This window comes from Battus philenor, unplaced genomic scaffold, assembly GCF_028537555.1.
Source record: "Battus philenor isolate CCGP_79_NKW_IND1 unplaced genomic scaffold, ilBatPhil1.0.hap1 SCAF_4, whole genome shotgun sequence".
In the NCBI taxonomy this organism is placed as follows: Eukaryota; Metazoa; Arthropoda; class Insecta; order Lepidoptera; family Papilionidae; genus Battus; species Battus philenor.
The window spans coordinates 7655033-7682385 of record NW_027181704.1 but is presented as its reverse complement, the minus strand read 5'-3'; the positions used below and the strand labels follow the sequence as shown (position 1 = coordinate 7682385).

The following is a 27353-nucleotide window of genomic DNA, read 5'->3' as shown; positions in this document are numbered from 1 at the left end:
ATGTTCCAAACGTAAACAAGGTGTAATTCGTATTTTTTTTCGAATTTCGCGTCGAAAAATAAAAATAAGGCTAGTATTTCGGAAATAAAAATTCTACACCATGGAGTCCGACTCTTTTCTCTTTAGCGAAGCAGACATACCTGAATTAGACGGTAAGAAATTTCAACATATCGATAAGTGAATACAATATTTTATATGATGTAATTCTTAAGCTTTTTTCTATGGGATTTTCAGACTTTCTTAACGGTTATGATGGTGATTTTATGAGTAAGTTAGAAGAAGAACTGTCATTAATGGAAGATAACTCATGTTTAGATTGGGGTATGGATGGTAAAAATGTTGAAATAAAACCTCAACTATCTCCCCAACATAACCCGACTGGGAATCCATTAGTTTCCCAGTATTCACAAAGTAGGAAAACACAGCCAAATGTTACGCAGCCAAAGAGTAGTCCAGTTCTGGGCGTATATAGCAGAGATGAAGGATATAATTTGCAGCCAGCAATAAAGAAAGATGTACCTTTACCGGATGTTACTCAGCATGGACAGACTAAAGTTGCGCCACAGACTCCGATGGTTATCCAACAAGTTGTTCAAAGTCCTGTTTATGTAAACATCACAAGAGCAAACTTACAACAATTTCCTGATGGAAGAACTTCTCTAGTTCCTATCGATGGAAGTACACATGTTACACAAGCAAGTAAAACAAATCAACCAAATCGGCCACTTTTATTACCTAATGAACCAAAAACAGTAACTCCGTTTATTCTCAAAAGTACTGATTCAAGTTATTCACCTGTCATTTTGAGATCTAATATTATCAACTCAGATACCCAAACTCTTATGTACACAAATGACCCAATACCAGGTAAGCAAATTTGTTATTTAATATTTATCATATTCAATAGTTTCTTGTTTTCTTTCCAACTGGAATTCCTTACACAAGTTAGTTAATCATTAGTACTTAGTATTACTTTTAATTATATTTTTGAAATTCTTGGCAAATTGGTAAGCAGACTTAGCATACCAGGAGATACTATAAAACCATATACTATCCTGAAAATATTAATATTATTATACAGTACCTGTCAATAAATATTGCACATCAACCTATGAAAGGGAACAATCAGCTAATTTCGGCTTTAGAGCACTATCTCTGTCCCACTTTAGTCAGTCGTTGTATTTTGTGCGACAGAGATAACAAAATTAGCAGATTGTCTCTTTCCAAAGGTCAATGTGCAATATTTTTGGCCGTGTACTGTACTTATGTTTTACATAATGTTTGTTTGATAATAATTTAAATGTAATCATCATAACTATATACAGTAGTGCTGAATAACCATTCTAATATTTTATAGTGTAGCTCTGTCATTTTATATGTGTTGTATTATAGATAAAAGGAATTTTTTCACACCAAAAATATTTGCTTAATGAATAAAATCATAATACTTGTTCTTATCTCATTACTTGACAATTCATCAGTCATCATGGTTAGAAATTACCCTGCCAATAATAATATTGTCATAAGTTACAAAATTTGTGTAAAACCCATTTATAAATCTAATATGGAAATTATTTCATAAGAGATAACAAAAAAGCTTTTAACAACATTTACAAGTATTGTAGAATAACTAAAGAGTTCTCTAAAATTTTTCACATAAAAAGTTTCTACTTCAGTAGATTCTCACTACAATTACCATGTGATATCTTGGATGGTTTGTTATTGTTAAGGAATATATAAATAAAATACAATAACTTTATATATTTATATTCCAAGTGTGTGTTCTTGCTTCTTATAAAATAAATTTTTACTATCAACTTCTCTGATACAAATATATTTAAGAATTTAAATTGGTACAATATTATGAAAATACATAAATATATAGCAACATTGGCTTAGTCAATAAAAGTTAATACATAAATATAAAACAATGGTTAATCCTGCTTATTCTTATTATTTTGCATTAAAATATGTTTGAATCCAAAATTTCTTGCTTTCTTACATATTGAAAATGCTATGCAGAGTAAATTTAAAGTTAATAGACAGTTTACTAAGTCTATATCTGGTTATTATATTCAAGCACTGAATATTTTATAATTTTATAAAGTTTTATTAAACATTGGAAATATTGCTTTTTATAATTTTATTTAAACAATTCAAACTTTCCAAACTTTTTACAGCTGGTATATAAATATAAACACATTTGTAGATGTGTCATTTATAATGTGCCTATCTTTAACAGAGATTTATAACATTTGAGTAATTTTAGCAATATATATATAGTTGTTCATAAATTTGTTTCAGCTACTACTCAAGGAATATTGACAAACTCAAATTCTGGCACAGAAAGTAGACCCATACATACCTTTTTTGCTAGCAATAGTGGCCCAACTGTTTTGACTGGAATACCTGTTGTTCTTGATGGTGACAAAATAGCATTAAATCAGGCTCCTAATTTAGTTATGCCTAAAGTTAAGGAAGTTAAAAGAAGTGCCCATAATGCTATTGAGCGACGGTACAGGACAAGTATTAATGATAGGATAGTTGAGTTGAAGAATATGCTTGTTGGAGAAGATGCTAAGGTAATATTTAATTTCTTGAGTTTGTGTACAAAATTTTTTCCTCACTATTTTGAGTACTAAAAAATTGAAGCATATTTCATATCTATAATTGTGCAATTGCATTTGCATAGATAATATCATCTTTATCATCTATAGCATCTTTAATTACTACCACTAATTGTTGTATACAAAACTATCACCATTTTTAAGCACAAAACTCAAATTTAAAGAAAGAATTATAATCTTTATATTTTAGCATTTGACCTGTAATTTTTTGACTTTCAAAATCAAAAATTTCATATTTTAATTTAATACATTTTTTGTTTCATAACTTTGCACCACTTTATTGTAACTTACATATTTTTGTGGTATTCAATAAGAGTTGGATTGGCTTTCCATAATGTAAAAAAATCAGATGTTGTCTAGTATGGTCTGTAATTCCTTTTATTGTCGTTTAGGGAATTTTTGAAAGAAATATAACCCTTTGAAAGAATACATTTCTTACATTTTAAGTCCTTTAAATTCCGTAGCCAATTAAAATGTTGAAGCATTTTTACAATATTAATCTTCGATATTTATTATAATAAAGTAATACATATTATACTCCACTGTAACCAAAACATCATGGTATAGAACAAATTTCTTCATAATTTTTTTTCAGTGATGACTATGTTCTAACTTTTATATAAAACATTTCTGTATTTCAGTTAAACAAATCTGCAATTCTAAGGAAAACTATAGATTACATTAAGTATCTGCAGAATCAAAATTCCCGACTGAAACAGGAAAATATGGCATTAAAATCAGTTTGCCAAAAGTCTGGTGTGAAAGAACCAGTCTTTGATGGGGCATACACTCCTCCGCATAGTGATATTTCTTCACCATATCAATCACCACATTCTATTGACAGTGATTCACCATCATCTCCAGAATTTAAGGTGATTTTTTTTTAATTTTACAACAAAATTGAGTCAGTAATAAAATTTTTAGGCAATAAATTCCTTAGGGGATATTAAATAATTAAAATTGTACACAGCATTATTAAGTAAAATATATATTTAACTATATTTTAGTTAACAAAATCTTGTAGCAGAGTCATCAAATTAAAAATCAATTTTTCAGGTTGATGATAAGTATTCCAAAGTTGTGATTGGAATGGGTGATCATTCACGCTTAGCACTATGTGCATTTATGGTAGGATTGATTGCCTTCAATCCATTTAGCGCCTTTTTTGGAGCATTCATGTTTGAATCAACATCTACAGATTATACAGCAAGAATAGATCAGAGAAGAATATTGTCAGATGATAATCTTAGTAAGTTTATTAAACTATTTTTGCAAGATAGACTTACTGTAGTGCTCTTATTAAACAGTTTTAAATGATCGAGACAAATGACTTACTTTACAGATTAGTAGGCAATAATAATAATGTCATGCGTTTACATGGTTATATTTTTATACACTGTGCATGTAATAGTTCATATAAATTATTATTAACCCCAGATGGGTAGAAGCAACTTTTAAACAATAATAAAAAGGATATATCATCGCCTTTTCCGCTTACAAAAGTTCGTGCTCCTTGAAATATAGTCCCTATTTAAGTAGAAGTAATACAAGAAGCCTATCTGTAAGATAAACAAAACAATTAACATAACAGGAAGTAAACGCGTCTGCATGCAAATGACCGGTGTAAACAAGATGTGCACGTTTTATCACCATGTAAACGCATCCTTACCTTGTTGTATAGGAGAAGTTACGCATTTTCTCGTATTAATTCTGATATATATATATATATATATATATATATATATATATATATATATATATATATATATATATAGATATTGTTTTTATATGATCTTTTAACCATGACAGCAGTTGCTGTATCTAAAATTAGAAATATATAAATAATATTAATACTCAAGGTACAATAGAAGCCTTCTGTTTCTAATGTCAAGACGGGAAGGTATTTATATATTTCGTACATGCCAAATCAAATGTTGTATTATGCATAATGTGGCGTCTACTGCACTGAAAATTATGATGACAGAAATATGCATTTATCTTGAGATATAAAATAAAACTGAATGCCGTCCTATACTTCTAACATTAATGTATGTAACAACTATTAAATGTAACATCTTGAGTTTTTCATTTTGAAGTAACTATAAAATATCAATCATTTAAAAATTTAACACTACATAAATGTACATGTATTGTGTTTATTCTTTTATACTTAAAAATGTATTAAATGTTCTCTCCTATCTACATGAAAATTTATAAATGAAATTTGAGTAATAACTTCTACATTTGTTTTTTTTTTAATAAACAATTGCAAAAAGTTTAATTAAAATTTTAGATTTATTAATCAATTTCAATAACATTTCAGATTCACTGGAAATATCTTGGGGATCTTGGCTTTTCAACACGCTTCTTATATATTTTGTAAATTTATCGTTGCTTGGATTATGCCTTATAAAATTATTAGTGTATGGAGACTCTGTTCCAAAATCTCAATCAAAGGAAGCTGGCCTTTTTTATACACACAAACGTAAAGCTGAAACTTATTTAAAGAAGGTAAAATTCAGTATTATACTTTTTTATTGTATGTTAGTTATAAATTAAGGGGTTGTTCAGAGCCACCACACTTTCTTACGGTTTTGTTATAAGATGTAAATAAACGTAACAAAACCGTATGAGAAGACACTGTAATATATTAAGTTACTTAAAATTTTGAGAAGAAATTGTATAAAATATCACAAAACAAAAAATGTTAAAAGGAAAGAAAAATAAAAATAGTCGAATAGTCGAAAATAGTCGAGTGTAAAGTAAATATGAAGAAAGAAAGAGAAATTGTTAAGGGTGAGAGAGAGTGAAAATAGGAAATTTTGTAAAAAAAATCATTGAAAAATTTATCACTTTAAAAAATAAAATTGGGGAACGAGAGATCACCAATAACGAAGACCTTAAAAAAATGGGTTCACGAAATAAGTCACTTGTAGTTTAACTTTTCTATTCTACTGCTCTCACGTCAGCCCGCGTTACACACACTGCGGTACCTCCCTTGGATACTACTTCACAAAAACTAACCTTCCTTACCGCCCCTGAAATGAAAATAATAATAAACAAACCTAAAAATTAATTATAAATTCAATACTCTTTTATTAACATATAATGAATTACATTACAATCACATTCTGGTTGTCATCAAAATGTCTCTTCCATCTGTTCGGATGATAAGCTTCAGATCTGAAAAAAGGCGAAAGAAATTAGGTGGCTATGTATGTTGTTTTTTTTTTAATTTGGCCTGGTGACGAACATATTCTCCAGGTACACTATCTTCTAGGATGTCATTTACAATCTAACCCTTGGCACACGAACATTTTTTTAAATCTAGTAATAGATGCTTTCTGAATATCTGTAGGAGATTGGAAGATTTTTAATAACAAAATTTAAATCAATTAAAAAATATCTGAAAAAAAAATTCTTGTTCAAATATGTAAGAGTATCTTAAAAATACTTAGATATCACGACATTTTCTTAGCCCCCCTTCCCCTTCCGTGTCACTTTTAAGAGCGTATTTTATGAAATATTAAACTAAGACCTGTATAGTATTGGGTAAACAAGGCTTAGTGAAGAATTGTTCGGCTTGGAGCCGTCAAGTTCTCGTGCGGCAGCAACGAGTAGGTTGTGGCATGGGAAAGTTCCTTACTAGGTGGACCGACGACATAGTCAAGGTCGCAAGAAATCACTGGATACCGCAAGACCGGTCATCATTGCGATTCTTGCAGAAGACTCATGCCTTGCGGTTGGAGTCTGTAGACTGATATGATGATGAAGCAAGGCTAAAGTATATAAAAATTTTAGGGTGATATTACAAACGCGCGTCTAGAATTCCATCAATCGCTAGCTGTATGCGGCAAAAGTGTGCAAGCAGGCGGATCCGGACACGCGAAGTATTCTGCTCTTATTGCAGCAATATTAAGACAAATACTTCAACGGTTACCATTTGGTGGTTACTTGGCGAGGCGTGCCGGTGACTTGTGGAGCGACAGGTACAAATTGTTTTGTCAAAATATCTTAATTTCATCTTTTATGTTTTGAATTAGATGCCGTCATGTTTTAAATTATACTATCTACTTGATATCAATAAAACTTGATTATCTACATATTTATTGAACATTGGTAGCCCAGCGGTAGAGTATTGAGACTTGCGATGGTTGGTCACGGGTTCGAATCCCGGGAAACAATCTTATGTAATTTATACTATGTGCATTAAATATATAGGATTGCCACTGCGTACAAACGAATTTGCTGATGACAGGCAGCAGCATCCACCGCGTAACACATTTCGATCGCCAACTCTTTTGCCAAGCGTGGAGATTATGATATATTCCCTATACATATATTTGGGGAAGGTCTATGCCTTTCACTGGGCGGCTATGGGCTGAAACAAAATATATTTTTTAACAATACATCGTACAGTACTTCAGAGCTAAATTTTTTTGTCTAATTTAGTTTTTGTCAATGAAACCGAGAAACAAATCAAGAGTGTATATAGAATTATCTAAGTGGAGCATTCTGTATATAGACGAGTTTAACCTCAATTTATACGGCACTATTTATTGCACTTTTTTTTTCGAAAACTGTTAATGCGTGTTTATGGTTGGAACTTAGAAGTAACACAAACTTTCAGAGTTAAATGTAATACATAAACTAGAATCTTTCTAACAAAAATAAAAATTCACGAAAATTGCAATTATTAAAAGATTTGGCTATCGAGTTTTTTTATCTGGGTGTTAATATATTCATAATTTTTTTCTGCAAGTATATGTGTGTAAAAATTATATTTATATATTTCAAGCCCCGCGCGGAGAGCGACCCGACATTGGGCTGGTGAAGTGTCGAACGTATCCAACCGTCTCGCACAATTAGAGATTGTGTCGAACCACAGCAGTCGCAGTGGACGCGTACTGTTGGCGCTACAGGCCATCAACCTGGCCGAAGTCACCGGCAATCGACAATTGCTAGCTGACACCTACGTTACAGCGGCTTTGGTGTTTAAAGACTACATACCGAGAATTGGCAAATGGTTATGTGGGTGAGTACTCTTTTTTAAAGCCAAGAGTATATTCAGTGTGATCTCTCCATTTAATGTTTCATTTCAATTTATCCTAAAACTAAAGTAACGAAGAAGTTTTATTGGACAACAGTGGTTCTATGTGCAATCAAAGGGCACATTTTAAAGGAATTAAGTCTTAGTTAATTAAGTCGATTTGTAGACCAAAGATCTGACTATCAGTAGTTTTCATGATTACACAGATTAAAAAGTTGGCGAAAAAAATATGGTCTATTTTTTAGACCAAAAAAAAATATGTCGTCTGAAGTGGCAGTAGGCGGTGCATAGGTTTTTGAGTGGCGACCACGAGCAGGTAGACGCGGCATGGGTACGGTCTCCCACTAAGTGGACCGATGACATAGTGAAGGTCGCGGGAAGTCGCTGAATGCGGGCCGCGCAAGTCCGGTCATTGTAGCCATCCTTGGGGGAGACCACTCTTGCAGTAGGCATATATAGATTGATATATCATGATATCATGATGATGATTCTTTAAAAAGATATAACAATCGATCGAGCGGAGATTCGATTTCCTCGTAGTCCAATACCTTCTTGGTAAACGTCGCGGTCGTTCAGCCATGGAGTGTCCACATGAGCCACGCAGAATGAGTCGGATTCTTATCAGATTTTATTTATAATTTACCACTCTCACTGTTTAGTTATTGAAAAGAGAATTAGACTAAGAGTCTTTATATTTCTGCCACCGTAAACACGATGCATATGAAAACACTAATGGACAAGCAATATTTGTCAATGGAAAAACACTTAAATTGATAAACTTGATTTTTTTCGATACGTAAATTATTGTAATAGAGCAAAACTTACGGAACGTTCTGAAAAAATATGTCATTTACGTGGACCGTTTGGTAACTTCGCGACTATTTTAGTAATTTTTTTTATCTGCAAATAAGCATTATTTTGAACGCTTAGTTTAGCTTTTTTATTCCTTTAGAATAAAAGGTTTTCAAGGCCCCCAGAATAGACTTTACTTTCGGTTCTTATCTTATCATTCGGCCCAAATCTCATGCTACCCAACCATTTCTTCAGGTGTGGAATAAGACAATAGGCGCAGGTTGGTAAATCTAGATAGAGACTAGACACGTGCACTCGTACAAAGTTTTGATGGAACAACACTTTTTTTGCCAAATGCTGTTTTTCTTTAAATCAATATCGAGTCTCCCTAAAAGCTGATGATAATTTTGGTCGGCGACCGTTTCACCCTTCTCTTTTAATTTTAATCTATGTATTTATGAATGGACACCGTGTGCCTCCCAAAAGACTGTGGCCACGACCTTGTTGGCTGACGGACCCACCTTTACCTTCTTTGGTGCATGTTTATCTAAAAAACTCCATTGTTTTTATTGTTCCTTGGTAATTAGCGTATTATGATGGGTCCAAGTTTCATACACACAGTCTACGGTAAAATAACGACGTAAAACCTAGGCTTGTGGTTGAACATGGCCAAACAGCACTTCGCAGTAGTCACACAGCAGCGTTCATAGTCCATGAAGTCTTTTTAACATCTAAATATTTATGTGAAATGATATGAACTTAAGATATGTGCCTACAGCCTCAGCCACTTATCCGGTCGTCTTAAATTATTCCATAAATTTTGTCGACGATTTCTGGCGTGATGGCCTTTGGACGACCTAATCGTACGGTATGTGTCTTATTCTGGTACGACCACAACGGAAATCAGAAAACCAATTTTTAACTATTGATATTGATGGTGCAGTGTTCCCATAGTATTTATCGTCCCTTAGCTAACTAAGCAATAGTTATGGTTTTTTAGTGCAAAAATATTTCATAATCAAAACACGAAATTAATTTTTTTACATTTTTGTTACAATTCACGACGTTGTCTGTGAATTAAAAAAAATCACAGAGTTATCAAAAATTTCTCGTATTAATGTCAATTAGTGATTAGTGTAATAATTTATTTAGATTTTTAATGTCGTAGGTACTATTTGAAAGCTAGTACTGCGTGGTGCTCAGACACATGTTCGCGGCCGCTGGTACGGCTGCGCTGGGCGGGTAGCGCGCGCGGGCAGCGGTTTCTGCGCACGCGCACCTGGACCTATGAGCGATCACCGCCGCATGCCGCATTACTCTCTCGTCTGCCCAACGCTGCTGATCCACTAGCCTATGCTATGCGGGTGAGTCCCCATCCCTAAAAATCAAATACACATTTAAAATATATTTATTGAAGTAGCCATTTACACGCCCTTTTGAATCTTTGATGACTTTAACAGTATAATTAATAAACAGCCACTGACTCGGAATGATGATCTGCTGAAAAAAGTCGGCCAGGAATTAAACAGTCACTTTTCTTAAATAAAATTGTACAATATTTGATGTGTAAATTATTGTATTTATCATATGTCTCTTGTAATTTTAACGAATTTAAATCAGGCGCTTAAATAATATGTTATAAAATATCTATTGAGAAGCAACCATTAGATTACTAATTCCTTTAAAAAAATCTTCCAGAGATTCTAAAGCTAGCCTTAAAGTTATAAATAGCTGATATACAGCTATATATAAAAGCTCTTTTTTGTAACATCATATCGTTCGTCTAGGAATTTCGACCTTGTAAAGAAATCCTAAGCTCTCTCCATACTTCGTTTAACGACTGTGAGTTTCCTGATTAGGCCTAGTAGACTTTTGTCTTAGGTACTGATGCTGGACGAGATAATGTTTTGTACTTTTCAGAACGCTGCCCAATCGAGTTTTTATCGGTGGTTGACCTTGTTGAATTTACCTAGTTTGACTATTTACCACCGGTTTAATTATATTGCTATCGAACTTTCTTTACTACATTATAGGAAAGCGCGGTGAGCTGGATAGACACGAAAAAATACTTCCGCCAATCTCGTTGCGGTTTTGATGCCATTATAGAAGATGGATGGTTAATTATCCCCTATGGAAGAACATATAAGTATTTTATCAAGACAAAGATCGCTTAAGACAGGGTAAACAATACATCTAAGAATAGTTTATTAACTTTGTACTTCCCGTTACTTCAGGCTTATCACTTGGAAGTACTTCAGAAAAGTCTCCAGATGCTGCTGTGCGCGGACGAACGTAGCAACACGCGAGACGTTCTTGAACTAGTTAAACTGATCATCGACGATGTCTCCACTGCTGCGCCTCAGTACACAGGTAATGTATTATATACAACATATATACATGAAATTGCGGTATAATTTCGCAATGATAGGACATAAGAAAATGATGTAAATTAATGTTAAATTAATCTAATTATACTATTGAAATGCGAGGGTCCAATATTTCTGGCAGTACAAAATCGGCAAAAACAAATAGTTAACAATTATTAATTTTAACATGAAGTCACTCTAGATTACTTTAGATAGCAACAACGTCGCCGCAATCAAATTTTACAGGAATAACAAAAAACCGTATTTCTTTGATAACTTACATTATATGCAACCTAGAAGGGCAATTTATATACCAAATTTAAGGTATTTTTTCTGCATTATATTGTATTTAATATGTTGAAAATAGATTTTATCGGAATTAAATTTAAAGTTTTTGACATTAATGACATTTACGATGTTATTCATGAATTCATTTCTGCTAACTCTTTCATCGGAATGGTTAATTCCGTTGATTTTTTCGTGTCACATTTGCTTGGTTTGTAATCTATTCTTTAAAATAGTAATAAGACGGTACATTTATTGAATATATTCATAAAAAAGTACAAAAGTAGCCAGTAATATTCATCACGGGAAATTAATCGAACATTCCCCGCGAGTAATATCGAACTCCCTCTTACGCTTCTACTTACGACAGTTTAGTTTTCTTAATTTTACATGAGAAAAATCCCAAGGTGTAATACCGCCTGTTGATGCCGAATTTGACAAATAGAACAAGGCTGCAATAGTATAATACGGGTTATTTCAGTGGGGGCGACAGCAAGACGGTTGTCGAAACTACTGGCCGCTGTTTTTACTTTAGATAACTTTTTAATCACCGTATAATAGCAACAAATGATTGAAAAATTGGGACCTGAAAGTGAAATATTAGTATAATTCACGACAAATACATATTGCATTTGTATATGAAATATGATTTAAGTTACGCTCCGTGAACTCAGTTCCGGTGAAGCTGTAAAAGCCTAACAGCTAGGCTAACAGCATAACGCCTAGGCTAACGGCAACAACTTCAACCGAAACCAAGCAGGAAGTATCAAAATCATTCTATAATTTATTCATACTTCATATCACGACTATGTAAAATTAAGAATATTTTAGCGGGAAATATATAATAGGAATTGTCTAACTAATCTGAAATTATAACATCTATATTTCATTACATCCCTTCATTTTGGAACATGGGCTTATTACACAATCTTATTTGATACGTGTTTCAATTTATAGGTTGTTGGGACCCCGTGATGGAATGGTGGGCAAATATAGTCGGGATAGCGGCTACATGGTTGCTGGGAGACATCGGCAAGGCGAACGAAATTGGAGACAGGCTTAATATGTTACCCGAGTCACTCGTAAATTGTGAGGATCCATTACCTGGGTACGTCGACTTACATTTTTTTTTAAGTCAGTGGACCAATCAAACTCAAGCACGTTTAACGAAAGTTATTCAAGCAACTTTACCATATCAGATTTTACACGATAAAGTTTTTTATATATTATAAATTGCGGAAATTACTTAATAAGAAAACGCAAAAATTTTAAAGTGCAAATTACTAATATACATGATGATTGGTTATATTTGTTATTGATGATGGTGATGATTGGGAGTTCAACTCTTTTAAAAAAAACATTAAAGCCGCATCTATTTCCAGTCACACTTTATATAGTGATATAGTGATACACTTTGAAATATGCTGTATAATTTTTTTCTATTGGATTCCGATATACCAATAACTCTTGACAATTCAAAATCATCATAAACAGATAGTAAACAATTAATTTTAATATGTAGTAATCGAAATTTTAAATGGTTAAAAAATTTGAACGGTTTTTCTTACTGTATCATAGTCATTTATAATTTCTGAAAGCAATGATTTTTGAATAGAGATAAATAAGCTTAACATTCGCTCCTTTTTAGCTATCACTCTGTATATAAGAGATTTTTAACTATGTGCTGACTTGCCACGATATCTCCAGAATCATAATGACTAGACTTAAAATTTAATAATAGGAATATTCCTTACGCCGAATAGAGGTTAGCAAAGAACGGATTACACGAAATTCAATCCGCAAGCAAGGTTGAGAGGGTTTTTATTAAGTTCGCAAAGAGAGCGTTGAGCAGGTAGTTAGGAATAAAGCTGAAGCTTATCTTGTAGAATGTGATTTGCAGTTAGTGTTGGAACTGAAGTTTCTACTTTAAATTGTGATCTTTAAAACTTCAAGATTGTGCCATCACATAGATTATTGTTGTAATATCTCTCGATAGTGTTAAAAGGGACTTCTGTTAGGACAAAGAAAAGCTTTCAATGTAATTAAGTAATTTAGGACTACCTACCAGTGTGTGAGTGCCACAAAACACTAAACGTCGGGAATAGAAAAAGAAACCGCCATATAATCCATTATAAATTAATTTATTTAATAAAAACCGCTGTTTAATTTTTAGTATTTATGAACATTTTAAAAACTCAAATCAAATTCAAATACACATAGACAGTATCACTAGTGATCTTATTAAGATGAATGTTTTCAATAGTCTCGTAAGGAATTTATGAATAAAATATATGACCTAATCAACGCTTATTAATCCTCCAACCGAACAATAAGCGCATTCTCACACTAGCATCAACTTAGAAATTCTAGTTCCGTTTCTGTTTTATAAACACACACATGGTTTATACTTGCCGTATTAATAACTATTGTCTTCGTTAGCATAAACACGGACCCGATTAGAGTATCGCTATTGTGATGTTATTTTGCAGGGCGCTGCACATGGCGTACAAAAGTCGGCGCAGCCTGCTAAGCCTTGCTCAGTGTCAAGATGAACGCTCCGTCGAAAGGACCTCGGAAACCATTCTCAAGGTGCGTTTTAATTCTTTATATTGATTTAATTATAAAAAAAAAGTGTCTCGTTTTCGGATTGATGTGTCTCGAAGCTAATTTAAAATAGGAAATACGATAGATTTTTAAATATTAATATAGTAGTATAGTAGTATACTAGTGTGTTTCGTGTTGTAAAAAAGTGTCACAAAATGTGCTAGTTCATTGGTAATAACTTAATCTTTTTTTAATCAAAAACATGTAAAAAGTACTTCTCAATTTCGGTAACAATGTTAACATAGCAATATAAAAATTGGTAAAAGTGTCTATTTATATAAGTTACTTTAATTATAATATATCTAAGTATATATATTATATTTATTTACATTTTTTCCTCTATTCAAAATATTATCAATTTTTTTAAAGATATTTTAACTTCGTAACAATTTTTATGTTAATATCGTAGCAATAGGTAATTGCTCTTGTGACTTTAATAAACTTTAATTTTTTGACTGTAAAAGGTTTACAGATTTTTAAGTAGAGTAGGTAAAATATCAAGGTAGGCTGCATATATTCAGATTTTCTGTGAGAAATGCTTCCCATTGATATACACAGTTGCTGTCTAAGGTGGCTGAGGGTATTAGCCTAAACTTGTTTACAGTAATTAGTCTCGAAGACTATCATACTCCAGAGATTTCTCAACGAGATGAAACAAGCAATGAGGAGATCCGTAGCGCGCAGAACGGGCGGACGCTAGCACTGAAGCTCCACGCACAAAGTAGATTAAATACCTCGTAAAGATCGTCGCATGACGCTGGGTGTAGGCCCGTTTCAACCGGTCCTTTGTAAAATATATATAGGGAGGTCTATGTTCAGCTGTAGCGGCCCTATGATGGTGGTGATGGTCCTTTCTGGGCCCTTACATAAATGTTCCACCTGATTGGGAGATGCCGAACTTTTAGTACTTTAGAGCGGTTCCATAGAATAATTGTATACAACAGCTCCTAAAAGTTTGAGCTTTTCTGAGATGGCTGAAATAAGATAACACATGAAATCTATTTTTGTATACCCACTACCCTGTACGGAATATTTCTGAATAAACTACAAATAATAACTATTGAAAGATTTTAGTAGATAAAGGTTGCTTTAAAACACTATATCCCAGAAATGTCAAACATAAAAAATAGAAATCGTTAAATTGATATTTGTTCTCTGTCTCTTCTATGAATAGAGACTACATATACTGTAAGTGTGTAAGTCTTAAGTTGACACAAGCAAATTCCATACTCCAACTCACTTTTCAGTTTGTTTTTCCTTTATTCTTGTTGTGTACCAAAACCGTAGTAATGAGCCTTAGGTGTGCGCGAAGAGATGCAAGAAGGCGGGAGAATGGGCTAGTTTCGGTCTCATTAGTGCGTCTCTTTCCTGAAAATTAAAAAAGAAAAATTATCCAACATTGGCATTTTTAACAGAACTTTTTATTCATAATTTTTTTTAGAATCTATTTAAATTTGGACTCTTCCCTGCTTCACAAAGTGTTATAATGAAGGAGAAGAAGCAGGAAAAGACTCCAAAACAACATTTTTTTTAAAGTTTAGCAATACCAATTTATGCACATACATGGTCAGATGCCTAAATGAAAATAAAATAATCAAGTGATATCAGTGACAAGGATTCTTGTTATTTAAATATTCGTTTATATAACAATGTTATTTTTCTCAATTTACATTTAATATGCATATTAAATTTATTCGAATAATGTTTTGCGGAATTTGATAAATCTAATTCCGCTTATTACAAATGTATTAGAGATTTTTAGCAGTATACATTTTGGTACAGCGGTTTTGATAATACTATAGAGAGAATATAGCAGTGATATTGATATTGTACAACGATCTGTACTAATGTATCAATTGAATAATGGTTCAATGGATTATAATTGTTATAGGTTTGCGACATCACAAGCGCCCGCCTCGCTGATTCTTTGGCGTATTACTGCTGCCGCAAGCCAACACAGCTGATGATGGTACAAAAGAAAATTAATTTATATGTTTATTTACATTATTGTCAGAGTTTATTTATGCATGCCACGATGGAAACTTCGAAGACCGGCCATACTTGACTATTACGGGAGTGCATTGTAGTTGCATTGCACTTGTAACCTTTTTTGTGCAATCTCACTACAAGGCAATTCTCGCTTTAGTTGCTCTCATCGTATATTGTGGTTTATCAACATACATCCATTATTTTTGACATTTCTTTTTTTTAATTGTGTTGTTTAACCATTTTTGGCTTATTTAATTTTAAGTTATCTGTTCGCTTCATTATTATTAAATTTTAAGACGACAAATCTATTTTATTCAGCTTTAGTGAAAAATAGAACTAAATAGAGTAATAATTGAAGTGTTTAATGTAAATTAAGCTAATATTATCTTGTTTATAATATAAATATCTATAATATACTACGGATCGGCAAATATCATGTAAAACACATTGGACAGACTTCCTTGTCAAGATCGACTGATTATTATGGTTGCAGGCGGATGCCATCCGTTGCTTTTAATCTTTGAGAGAGGGGTGTGTCCAGTAGTGGATGTCTTACGGTATAATTTTGAAGACAATCAAATCAAATTTGAAGTGTTTTTATTACGTCTTGATCTTTATTTAGTTCTATGTGTTGAGCTATATTTAAAATTTTTCTTAGTGTTCTGTAAAGCTTCTAATATGGTTAACCATTCTTGCGAGTTATAAAAAAAAAAGTATCTGTTTATAAGTTTTAACATTAAATTAATTAGTATGTAGATTATTTTACCCACCAATTATTTTTAAAAAAAGTGCAAGTAAAGAATTATTAATGTCATTATTTTATGTCAATTCAATTACTGCTTTTCTATACATCGAATTTTTTTTATTGCTTTTATCATTTGGCGGGCAGGCCTTCCCATGGATGGACCAACGACACAGTTACCCTTTACTGAACGAGCGCATTTTTATATAACGGTGACCAGTTGGTCGACGGATTATTAAAAAATTTAGTGCTTTATTTCCAGAGCGAAAAAAGATGCATAAACTTTTAGCACGAAGGCCGTCATGCTCCGGACATTGCAAATAATTTAAAATATCTAATGCCGCCATACATGCGGGCATTCGTTCGCTAAAGGTTAAGGTAGCAAACCGGTCGTCGTGACGATCTTTAGGCATCAGCATACCTATACCTCACAATGGCAGATATGATGATGCATATGAAAAATAAAATAATTTACTGTTAATAACATAATTACCTAGGCTTAAAAATAAATTGTACATAGTTTAAATAATACAAAACATACTTTCTAAATAACTTAAAGCGCAAGACCGATCAGCGAGGTAATTTTTAAAGAAGGCATAGGCCTTGCAGTGGGCGTCTTTCGACAGACAGATGAAAATGACGTACCATATAGATATTTATTTAATAAAATAAATTAAATTTAACATATCGACATAAACTAAAAATTTCTCATAAAAGTTACCTTACAATTATATTACAATTATAACGGTATGTTTAGTTGATAATATTACTTCATTTTATGATACCTTCATATATTTAACTATTTTTAATTCAAATTTCATGACTGGTGTAATAATTCGGAGCTTTTGTTTTAGTGATTTTTTATTTTATTATTATTAATCATCATGTCAGCCGATGTACACCCATTGCAAACCATAGACCTCCTCCAAAGATTGCCACGATGACTCGCCTTGAGTTGCCCGCATTAACGACTTCCCGCAATCTTGACTATGTCATCGGTCCACCGAGTAGGGGGGCGTACCCACGCCACTTTCTATTGTTATTGTACTTAATTAAATAATAATATCTTTTGTAAATACTGTACACAGTTAATGCAAGTGTTATGCTGCGACTGGCTGTTAGAAGTACGCGCGGGAGTGTGGGAAGCCGGTGCCGGCACCGGTTCGAACCCTGCACCCCATGTACAGCTTCAAGCCTTTCAGAGAGATCTGCATTCTCTTAAAAGACTCTCTCAAACTTTGCCGGTGAGTTATCTCATATATAAGCCGCTTTATTATACCTGTAAAATAACACGTTCCAGAACTATTATTTCTCAATATATATTTTATTACATATTATTTATGCACCAAAATTTAAATACATTTAAAATAATCACATACGATTAGAAATAAGAAAAAACTCGTAACGTTAAATATTTTACGGATCTGAGTGAACGCATATATAATAAAGTTCCACAAGATACCTTAGACCTTGTCTTTCTCAGTTTTAAATTTATAATTAAATAGATATTCTTATAGCTTTCAAAATATTTTGAAACTACAATTTTAAAACATTCTTTATAAAATTTATGCAAGTTAGTTCTCAACAAACTAGGTGCTTCCACTTTATTTTTACATATGTACGTCAAACTCAATAATATGTATATTTAAGTGATGCTACGAATCTGAGAAAAAAAAAATGTTAGAGGTCTCCGAAATGGCAACTTTTGTATAAACAAATACATGTATCAGTATAATAATCGCAGTTTTTGTCATATGTTTTATCTTTGTTTTTTATTTTCAGTGGGTAACATCACGGGTATTTTTACAATCGGCGGTATGTCGAATGATGGCGGGCGCTGCGCCGAGACGCACGCAGCAACTGCTCGACGGGAGTCTACGTCCACGATTTAATCGCTCGTCTATCATTTGTGGCAAAGGTGATGCTGTTATTAGAAAATTTATTATTTCTTCGTCATTATCATCATCTTGTCAGCCATTTTCTCTTTATCTTTTTCCAAAGCTTTCTATTTGCCTTATTAGGATTTAGCTTCCACAGTTTTAATGAAGCAAAGAGCAATCAGGGCTTTTAGCCTAAGCTTGCTATTTAGTAATTAAGCCCAAGAACTTCAACTCCCGTTATGTTTCCTCAGATATTTTATCAGACTGGCTGGCAACCCTTTAGGACGCTTAACCTGCATAAAGTGACCAGCACAAATAGGTCTCCGATTGGAACCCATGGCGTATTAGTTAATAAGGATTCAACAGTCCCGCACGATGGATTGCTATTGATGGACTAAATTAGCTTTTTATTTAATGTTTTAAATATATCACAACTTTGGAATTTACTTTCTACCCAAATTATTTATTTTTATCTGTTGTTTTTGTAATATATTTAACTATGTGGCAGGCTTGTCCCACAGTGAATTTCATATCTCTGAAATAATGATGATGATGATGAACATGTTTTAAAATGTTTGTTATATATTTTTATTTATATTAAAATTGAAAGCTTACATTAAGGTAAGGTTTACCAACAAAACCTATTATTATATTGAAGATTAAATAGGAGATAAACATGCTTAGGATTAGCATCATTTTCAATTGACAGATAGATGATTTATGTTAAAAAAAATGTAAAATTGACGTTAAAAGAGTAACTATCGAGTTTCTAGCCAGGTTCTTCTTGTTTAGATTTTTCGAAAGTTCTTAGCAAAACCTATTCATATGAATAAAATTTTGTTTCAATGTTTGTAAAAAATCTAAAACAGAACGAGCACTCGAAGGCGGCGGAGGAGAAGGCGAGCGTGCAGTAGCTTTGTATATGGCGTGCAAACACCTACCGGCAGCTGTACTAGCTACTCCGGGCGAGAGAGCTGGTATGCTGGCACAAGCTGCAGCTACTCTACAGAAGATTGGCCATCGCAGCCGTTTACCACACTGCTACCATCTTATGAAGTCTTTTGGAACACTTCCTTCTGCGCCATGATTACGAGAAAGTAATAATGTATATACACATCTTAGTAGGACGTTCTATGTGAAATATAATTATTGTTATATTTTTGCAATGACACAATTATAGTGTAGGACTGTGCTGAATTTAAATGATTATATTTTCAACTTTGCACTGTTACCACGATCGGCGTACATCTTCAATTTGTGTTAGATGTCCCACTATTATAAAACACTGTTTGAAAATTATAAGTGCCTTAAAGCTGTCCTATGACAATGCAAAAATCACGAGATCTTTTTCTATTTATAAATAAACAATTCACAGTTTAATAATAAAATATCTTTTTCAATATAATCTTTTCAATATTTTTATCTAAGAATAATTTTAAATGTTTGACATATTTTAATTATCTTTATTATAGTAATAGTATATGAAAGAAATTCATTTTTATGCAATATTTAATTAGTCTACAATCATGTGAAATGAAGTCACTTCAAATAAATCTTGAATTTAAGATATTTAGAAATAAAATGTGATCAAATCCAAGGCGTATCTATTGAACGCCATATGTAACAAAAAATGGTCATAATGAATTATAGTAAAATTAATTCTAAATGTACATTGATTTAAAATTTGTAATAAAAACTTCAACTCAATGTTTAATTTAGTTATTTTTATTGTAAGATCAAATATTTTTTGTCAAAAATATTACCTATTTAACAATATGAACCCATCAATGCATAGTGTTTCCTTTATCACGTGAAACATTGAGTTCATATTTTAAGACTTCTTAGAGGAATAAGAATAAATGAAGAAATGAGGTAGGTGATCCGCAAAAGAACTAATGTTGCCGATATAGTTCGAAGAATTGCTCGTCTAAAATGGTAGTGGGCGGGCATATCGCTTGGGGAACAAACGGCAGTTAGGGCGGAGAAGTTATAAACCACGAGCCGGTAGACGCGGGGAGGCTAAGCCCCCCACTAGGTGGACTGATAAGATAGTTAAAGTCGCGGGAAGTAGCAAGATGCGGGCAGCGCAAAACCGGTTATCGTGTCGATCTTTTAAAGAGACCTGACTCCTATGCAGTGGGGGTCTACCAGCTGAAAAGAAAAGATTATTCACCTCGTTCCCAAGTTACAATTCTGTCCTACTGTATAAAAGAAAAAAAATTGGTGACATGTCAGCAATTTGTTTATTAATTATGACTTAAAGTGTATTCTACCTACGTATCTGGTAGTTTAGAGCAAAAGTACACTATCTTGCGCTACTATAGTACATTATGGCAGTAAATATATATAACAAATCAGTATATCAATAAATATTTACGTTTCATTTATTCTGAAAATTTATTGCTTTTTCTTGTTTATAATTATTACATTTCCTCTTAAACTCTTACCATTGAAGCGTGTGTGGGCATCCCTACATATGTCATTTGAATATATGACTTTTTCGGAATGACATAAAACGTCAATGTGACAACGACAATAAGCATTGGTCGAATCGAGTTCTGCGAATATTATTAATATTGATTGAGCACTCCACAGGTGTGTGTACGTTGGTGACAAGCGTTGTTTCTCGCTGCTATTTACAAAATGTTACAAAATGGTTTAACAAGTTCAAACATCATCGAACTAATAAATTATTTATGGTTTTTCACTTAAGGGATAATCTTTTCACTGAGACTACTTAATATCGATGTGGTAGAATCTGACAACAGAGTCGAGCGATCGTAAGCTTTCCAAATTTGATTAAGCGAGCATTGTGTGAAGCAAATTTAAAATTAACATTTTTTACTACCATTTATCGTTAAAAAGCTTTGTGCTAGATGGATTCCTCATATTTTGACCGAAACTCGAAAACGTATGGACTGGTACTTTAAATTTTTTTAGAAACTCGTCCTTATTTATCAGCTGCTTGTTAACTCGCGGATCCCATCCGATGAAAAAATATTCGTATGGTTGACAGACGACGGACTTCGAGCAACACCATTAATCCAGCAAGTGCATAAATAGTTATAATATTAACAAATACAAGCTTTTCGAATGGAACAGTCATGCAGTTCGTCTTTCACTTTACTACTACTACTACTTTGTAGTTTGTTTAGGCAGGCTATAATGAAATTGTTTTCGAACACTTCTTGTGTAAACAGTAAAGTACACCGTCATTTGTGTGCTTGTTTTGAAAAATGTTAAACAATAACGTCCACGCTCCTAAATTAAGTGTTCTTGCCCGAGCCGCTACCGTAGCCAGGAACAAGGGGCTGCCAGGGACTAGGGGCCAATTATTAGGTGTTGGCAGTCGGGTTGGTGATCGCAGTGTGGTGTTACAATACGCAGAAAACGTTCCTACTCAACCTCTGGAAACTTATCCCTCTGTCGCCTCGTACGACACCCACGGGAGGAAATGGGGTGGGCCTATTCTAAATACCGAGCCCACACAGCTAAATATTTTTATTCGCTTCAAAATCTTGACTAAAAATAATATCTCAAGCAAAAGCATCTTTTCCTTTCGTTATCCCAATTCTAAAACTCCGATTAATAAACCTAATATTCCTTTTTTAACGCCTTGATTCCAATTTCCCTACGAAATTTATTTTTAATAATAAACAACTGATCCAAAAAAATTTAACTACAACATTTTGTTTTCTATAAACGCAAGGTATTTTTCAACATTTCTCAGTTCCATACTTTACCACGGTAGAGTTGAACATCTTTAAACAAAATAACAATAAATTAAAAACGTCAGACAAGACTACTACGTCTTTTTATATTTTTTTCGAACTTTTCTTTTTTTCCTCTCAAACAACCTCGCCCGGTACAAGCGAGGGTGCTTAGGTTAGGTTAGCCTGTGTCACCCCCGATTTCTGAGTATATGTAGTCCTCGCTTCACAAACCTACTTAATATTGCATTCATTACACTATACACCTATATAGTTATAGTCCTTCTTTGTGCGAACGTTTTCGACGTAACGGCAATACGATTATCGCAAAATATTTTTCCTTAAGAAGTTTTCAACAATTAAAACTACACACGCTCTGTTAAATCCGATTTGTCTATCTTGTCGAGTTTTATTTGCGGATAAAATTTGCAGAGAATGTTTAGCACAAAGGTAAAGGTAAAGGCTTATAACTCTGCTTTTCGAATCTCACTCATTGTAAGAATGTGTAGGTTTCGCTGTAGTCTGTTACTCTTGTGTGCTTTTTCGTATCCTATTCGCTATTTTTAGGAATATCAAAACTATTTGTTGTAGGTCCTCACTTAAAAAATAGAGATTCAATTATTATGACTCATAAGTATAACACTTATTGTTCAAAGGATTTTAGTTTCATTTGATATCATTTATTAACTTATATTTCAGGGTAAAAAATGATTTCAATTTCCTACGGACTATTTATGTTGTAAAAAATCTTTATTAAGAACAGGTAACATCCATGTTAATGTCAAAAATTGATTTTGATTAAAAAAAGTTTTCTCTTACATCCTGTTCCTGTCTTATTAGTGCGTTTACTAAGAGTTTAAATTTGATTTTACAATTAAATTTAAATATTTCTTAGATTCTATATTATTATCAAAGACGTGACAAAATCCTGATAACTTTTTTATAAAAAATTGCAATGGTACGTGTAAGAAATAATCATCATGGTTTATTGATTTATTTTTATGAAATGATATTTTATATTTGAAACTTGTTGATAAATGTAATTTGTCTTAAAAGTAACCTAGTTTAGCCAGTTTCATTCATTTTCAGAATCATTTTGCGCTTTACGTGGTAGGCAATGATTTAAATATATCTAATGCATATTGTATTTTTCAGACAACAACGGTGAGTAATCCCCAAAAGAAAAACATGAATTCTAGTAACCCGCCTACGGGCGGCGTACGAAAGAAATCGGGTCCAAAATTTGAATTAACAGATGAACAGCGCCGTGATATAAAAGAAGCTTTTGATTTATTTGATACAGAAAACACAGGAAAAATTGATACTAAAGAATTAAAAGTTGCCATTCGCGCACTTGGGTTTGAGCCTAAAAAAGAGGAAATAAAGAAAATGATCGCTGAAATAGATAAGGGAGATGGAAAAGTAGCATTTGATGACTTTCTTGACCTAATGACTGTAAAAATGGCAGAGAAAGATACTAAAGAAGAAATTATGAAAGCTTTCAAACTATTTGATAATGATGAAACTGGTTAGTAAATTTAATTTAAGACCAGATAATCATTACCGTTAACCAAAAAAGTGTCTATACCATTGCTTAGTTCTATTATTGTATCATATGTTTAAAAACACTTTCAGCTGTGTATGTCTAAGATTGAGAAATTATCTAGTTTATATAGACTGCTACTTCTGCACATATTTTTATTTATATACAAATAGCATTATACATTTATAATGCTATTTGTATATAAATTATATATATATAATTTTACTAAACAATTTTGATTAGTTATGACCTGAGTTTTTTTATAAATAATTTGTGATATATGTATATACATAACCATTTTTATTCTCCTAAAAATAATGTGCTCAAATTTATTATTACATCTAAATTTAAAAAATTAGCCAATCATTGTTCAACACAGTCTACTACCTGCACATTTCTACTTGATGTTGATTTGCAGTGGACACCAATAAGGTGTTTTTTTTATGGAAATAATAAGGCACAAGTAAAACACAACTCCAAATTTTTTTAAATGTGTGTGTAATGTTTTAAAACTTTTTTTTTCAGGCAAAATTTCTTTTAAAAATCTCAAGAGGGTTGCGAAAGAGCTTGGTGAAAATTTGACAGATGAAGAGCTCCATGAAATGATTGATGAAGCAGATAGAGATGGAGACGGGGAAATTAATCAAGAGGAGTTTTTAAGAATAATGAAAAAGACAAGTCTTTATTAACAGTTTTAAATATATTTATAAGAAAAAAAACTGAACAGTACTGTAATAACATATAATTCCACAAGTCATTATTTGGTATTTATATCATATGAATGTTGTCTTATGGCTAATGTAAACAATAAAAAGTCTTTTGTTGATTCTTTGTGTGTTAACAGTCTGTCACTAAGCACAAGGTTATATGTGCATGTAAGTATCATATGTAAAAAGGCTTGCAGTATGCTTTTCAAAATTTTCTCATTCAAATATGCAGAGCATATTGCTTATCAAGAAATGGTTATTTTTTGTGTAAAATTAAGTAAACCAAACATAATAAGCTAGTCTAATTAACTGGATATCCTAGTTTTAGCAATTATTACTTTTTAAAACTAATAATCTAGTAACAACTCTAAAGGTAAACTGTATTTTGCATGATAACTTTTTTATAAGGGTAATAGTTTTATGTTGTATAGTTTTTATGGTTGGAAAGAAATATAATATGTCAAACAGGCACAATTAATAATAGTTTGTTAAAATTATTATTGAAGATTGTATTTACTAGTGAAGAAAGTTTATTTTACTATCTCAATATTTAACATTGTACTTAGTAATTTTATATTGTAACCTAACATTTAAAGGAAAGTATATAAGTATTATTTCACATTCCACTTTCCTATGACTGTTTTTTCATAATAAAAGATATTTACATTGTACCTATTCAAACATTTATTGTTATAAAATTAAGCATTTTATTACAATTAAATTTAAGTCTCAATGTAACATTATTGTTTATTTACTGGCTTTTGTACAACAATTTCTGAAAAATATAAAATTTTACACATACATTGTTTTATTCATATTTATTAAGCTTATCAAGACATTGAAAGTATTTTTTAGTATACTTATTTCTGATGCATGAGTTCAGAGTCAAAGTGTAAAATCTGTGAAGGCGAACAGCACACTACTCTAACTAAATATCAAAATAGATTTAATAGGAAAATTATATTATTATTAGTTTTAGGAAAATTAGGCACATGTAGAGATTTAGCATATTTAAATACAAAAATAATTAAACATGCTTAACACCATACAGAGTAAACGAAGTTTGTGAAATAAATATTTTAGAGCTGTTTTATATTGCTATTAATTAGGTCATATTCTCATTAACTAATCCTAATCCTCCTTAACCATTGTACCAAGTTAAGCATACAATTTCTTTTTTTTATTAGCCAGGCAATAGCAACTGACTAAGGTTTGGCTTTCTAAAGCATCTTTGTTTTGGAGTGCTAAGCAGATATTATCAGAAAGAGACAGTCCAAGCCAAAGTCCTCTTTTGGGTCTGTTGCCTAATCACTCACATGGAACATGCGCTGATGCTTTTTAAAGGCCTTTTAGTGTATGGTCCATGAGCAGCATCTACATCTAGTATTGTATTAGTTAATAGCAACTGCAGCCAAGGTTCCATTGAGCTTTGTGTGCTTAAGGTCTTAAGCTAGGTGCCTGCTGCACCCTGTCATCTCAGTCTTGCAGAAACTGCTACTGAATTTTGTACAGCAGTGAGTCCAGAAAAAAAAAACAATTTATTTAATACAATAATATCATATTTACCTTATATATCTTATGATAGCGATAGAACTAAAGCAGAATGCAGTCAGTATGTTTAGAAACCACTGGGCCATATTGCTACCTGTGAGCAATAATACTTGATTGATTCTTTATTCTATTTTGACCTATAAACTGGAATAGAGGGAATACTTTGATTAATGAATATATAGGACTGATGAGACAACTTCTTTTAATTTAATTTAAAATCTTATATTTAATAATAAATAAAATTAGAGTCAGTGTTGTTAAAAACCTTTATTAAAAGAATACCTTGTATAAAAGATTGAGATTTACATATTTAACAGGAACATTTATTCTAAGCAGATCTTTCAACCACATTGCCCTCTGGTTGACCAAAATAGGCTTTAGAGCACATTTTCACAAAAAGGCCAATTTCCACAACTCCTGGAATATTTTTTATAGATGTGTTAACTTCATCCCAGTCTAAATCTTGATTTGTGAATATCCAGTCTAAAACAAAATTGCCATTATCTGTAACTACTGGTCCAGCTTTGGCAACAGCATTTCTTAACTTAATTTCTCCTCCATACATTGTAATTATTTTATTTTTGATGGGTACATAAGCCATTGGGATAACTTCAATAGGTATTCCTTTTTTATATCTGTCACCAAGCTTTTGAGAATCTTTGGTGTAATCAGCAATAACAATAAGTTTTTTTGAACAGGAAGCAACAATTTTTTCTTGTAACAGACATCCCCCTCCACCCTTAATTAATGTCATGTTAGAGTCAACTTCATCGGCGCCATCGATTGTAACGTCTATGATGGGATTTGTGTCGAGTTCTCCCAGTGTAAGGTTATGTTTTATTATCAGTTGTTTAGCTTGGAATGATGTTGGTATACAAATAACTTTAAGGTTTTCAAGTTCCACTCTTTCTGCAAGCCTCTGCACTGCATATACCACTGTTGACCCACTACCTACGCCGAAAATACAGTCGCACTTTACAAATTCGTCTACTGCGCGATACGCAGCCACTTGTTTTGCTTTTTCTAACGACATCTTTCTTATCTTAGTACAGAAAGTAACGTCGAGGATGTTCCGTCTTAAAGCTCCAACTATTCTATACCTGCACAACATACATTAAGTTTATTTATAGATTTCTTAAATTAAAATTTTACGGGCGGTATGTGCATTTGGCTATGCTGTATATTTGTAGCTTTTATTTATCTTTGTAGGTTATTGCACAGATAAAGAAGGGAAACAAGTAAGCTTTCCGTTATACTGATAGAGTAGCAAACAGTTATTAATGAAATTAAATAATATTTTATTACTAATTCAAAACAACTCATTATTCGAAACAAGTTCTTAAAATTAATTAGCACTTTTGGATTTTATCACTATGAAACATAATGAATTTTTAATTGATTTCATGTCTTACTTTTCAAGTGGCGAATATTCATGCTATTTATAAATAAATAATTATTTCTTTAAAAATTGTACGTTAAGATACAGGCTATTCCTGTTGAAAGAACT

General features: G+C 32.3%; 3 protein-coding genes across 3 annotated transcripts; 2 read left to right on the top strand and 1 right to left on the bottom strand.

The window, feature by feature from the left end:
• Nucleotides 1–5: 5 nt before the first annotated feature.
• SREBP (Sterol regulatory element binding protein) lies at nt 6–19962 on the top strand. The gene is made up of 16 exons (XM_068771484.1): nt 6–152; nt 235–867; nt 2305–2582; nt 3269–3499; nt 3684–3876; nt 4951–5138; nt 6429–6616; nt 7426–7662; nt 9638–9833; nt 10704–10839; nt 12078–12228; nt 13610–13709; nt 15616–15693; nt 17544–17699; nt 18238–18373; nt 19205–19962. The coding sequence occupies exons 1-16, from the start codon at nt 101–103 to the stop codon at nt 19420–19422; spliced, it is 3171 nt and encodes a 1056-aa protein (XP_068627585.1). The 5' UTR covers nt 6–100; the 3' UTR covers nt 19423–19962.
• Nucleotides 19963–22865: 2903 nt separating this feature from the next.
• Nucleotides 22866–24761, top strand: LOC137928832 (uncharacterized). Its single transcript, XM_068771820.1, has 3 exons — nt 22866–23003; nt 23201–23573; nt 24114–24761. The coding sequence occupies exons 1-3, from the start codon at nt 23001–23003 to the stop codon at nt 24275–24277; spliced, it is 540 nt and encodes a 179-aa protein (XP_068627921.1). The 5' UTR covers nt 22866–23000; the 3' UTR covers nt 24278–24761.
• A 1325-nt stretch (nt 24762–26086) lies between these two features.
• On the bottom strand, nt 26087–27067 carry Rpi (Ribose-5-phosphate isomerase). Its single transcript, XM_068771780.1, has one exon. The coding sequence runs from the start codon at nt 26955–26957 to the stop codon at nt 26175–26177; it is 783 nt and encodes a 260-aa protein (XP_068627881.1). The 5' UTR covers nt 26958–27067; the 3' UTR covers nt 26087–26174.
• Between the last annotated feature and the right edge of the window lie 286 nt (nt 27068–27353).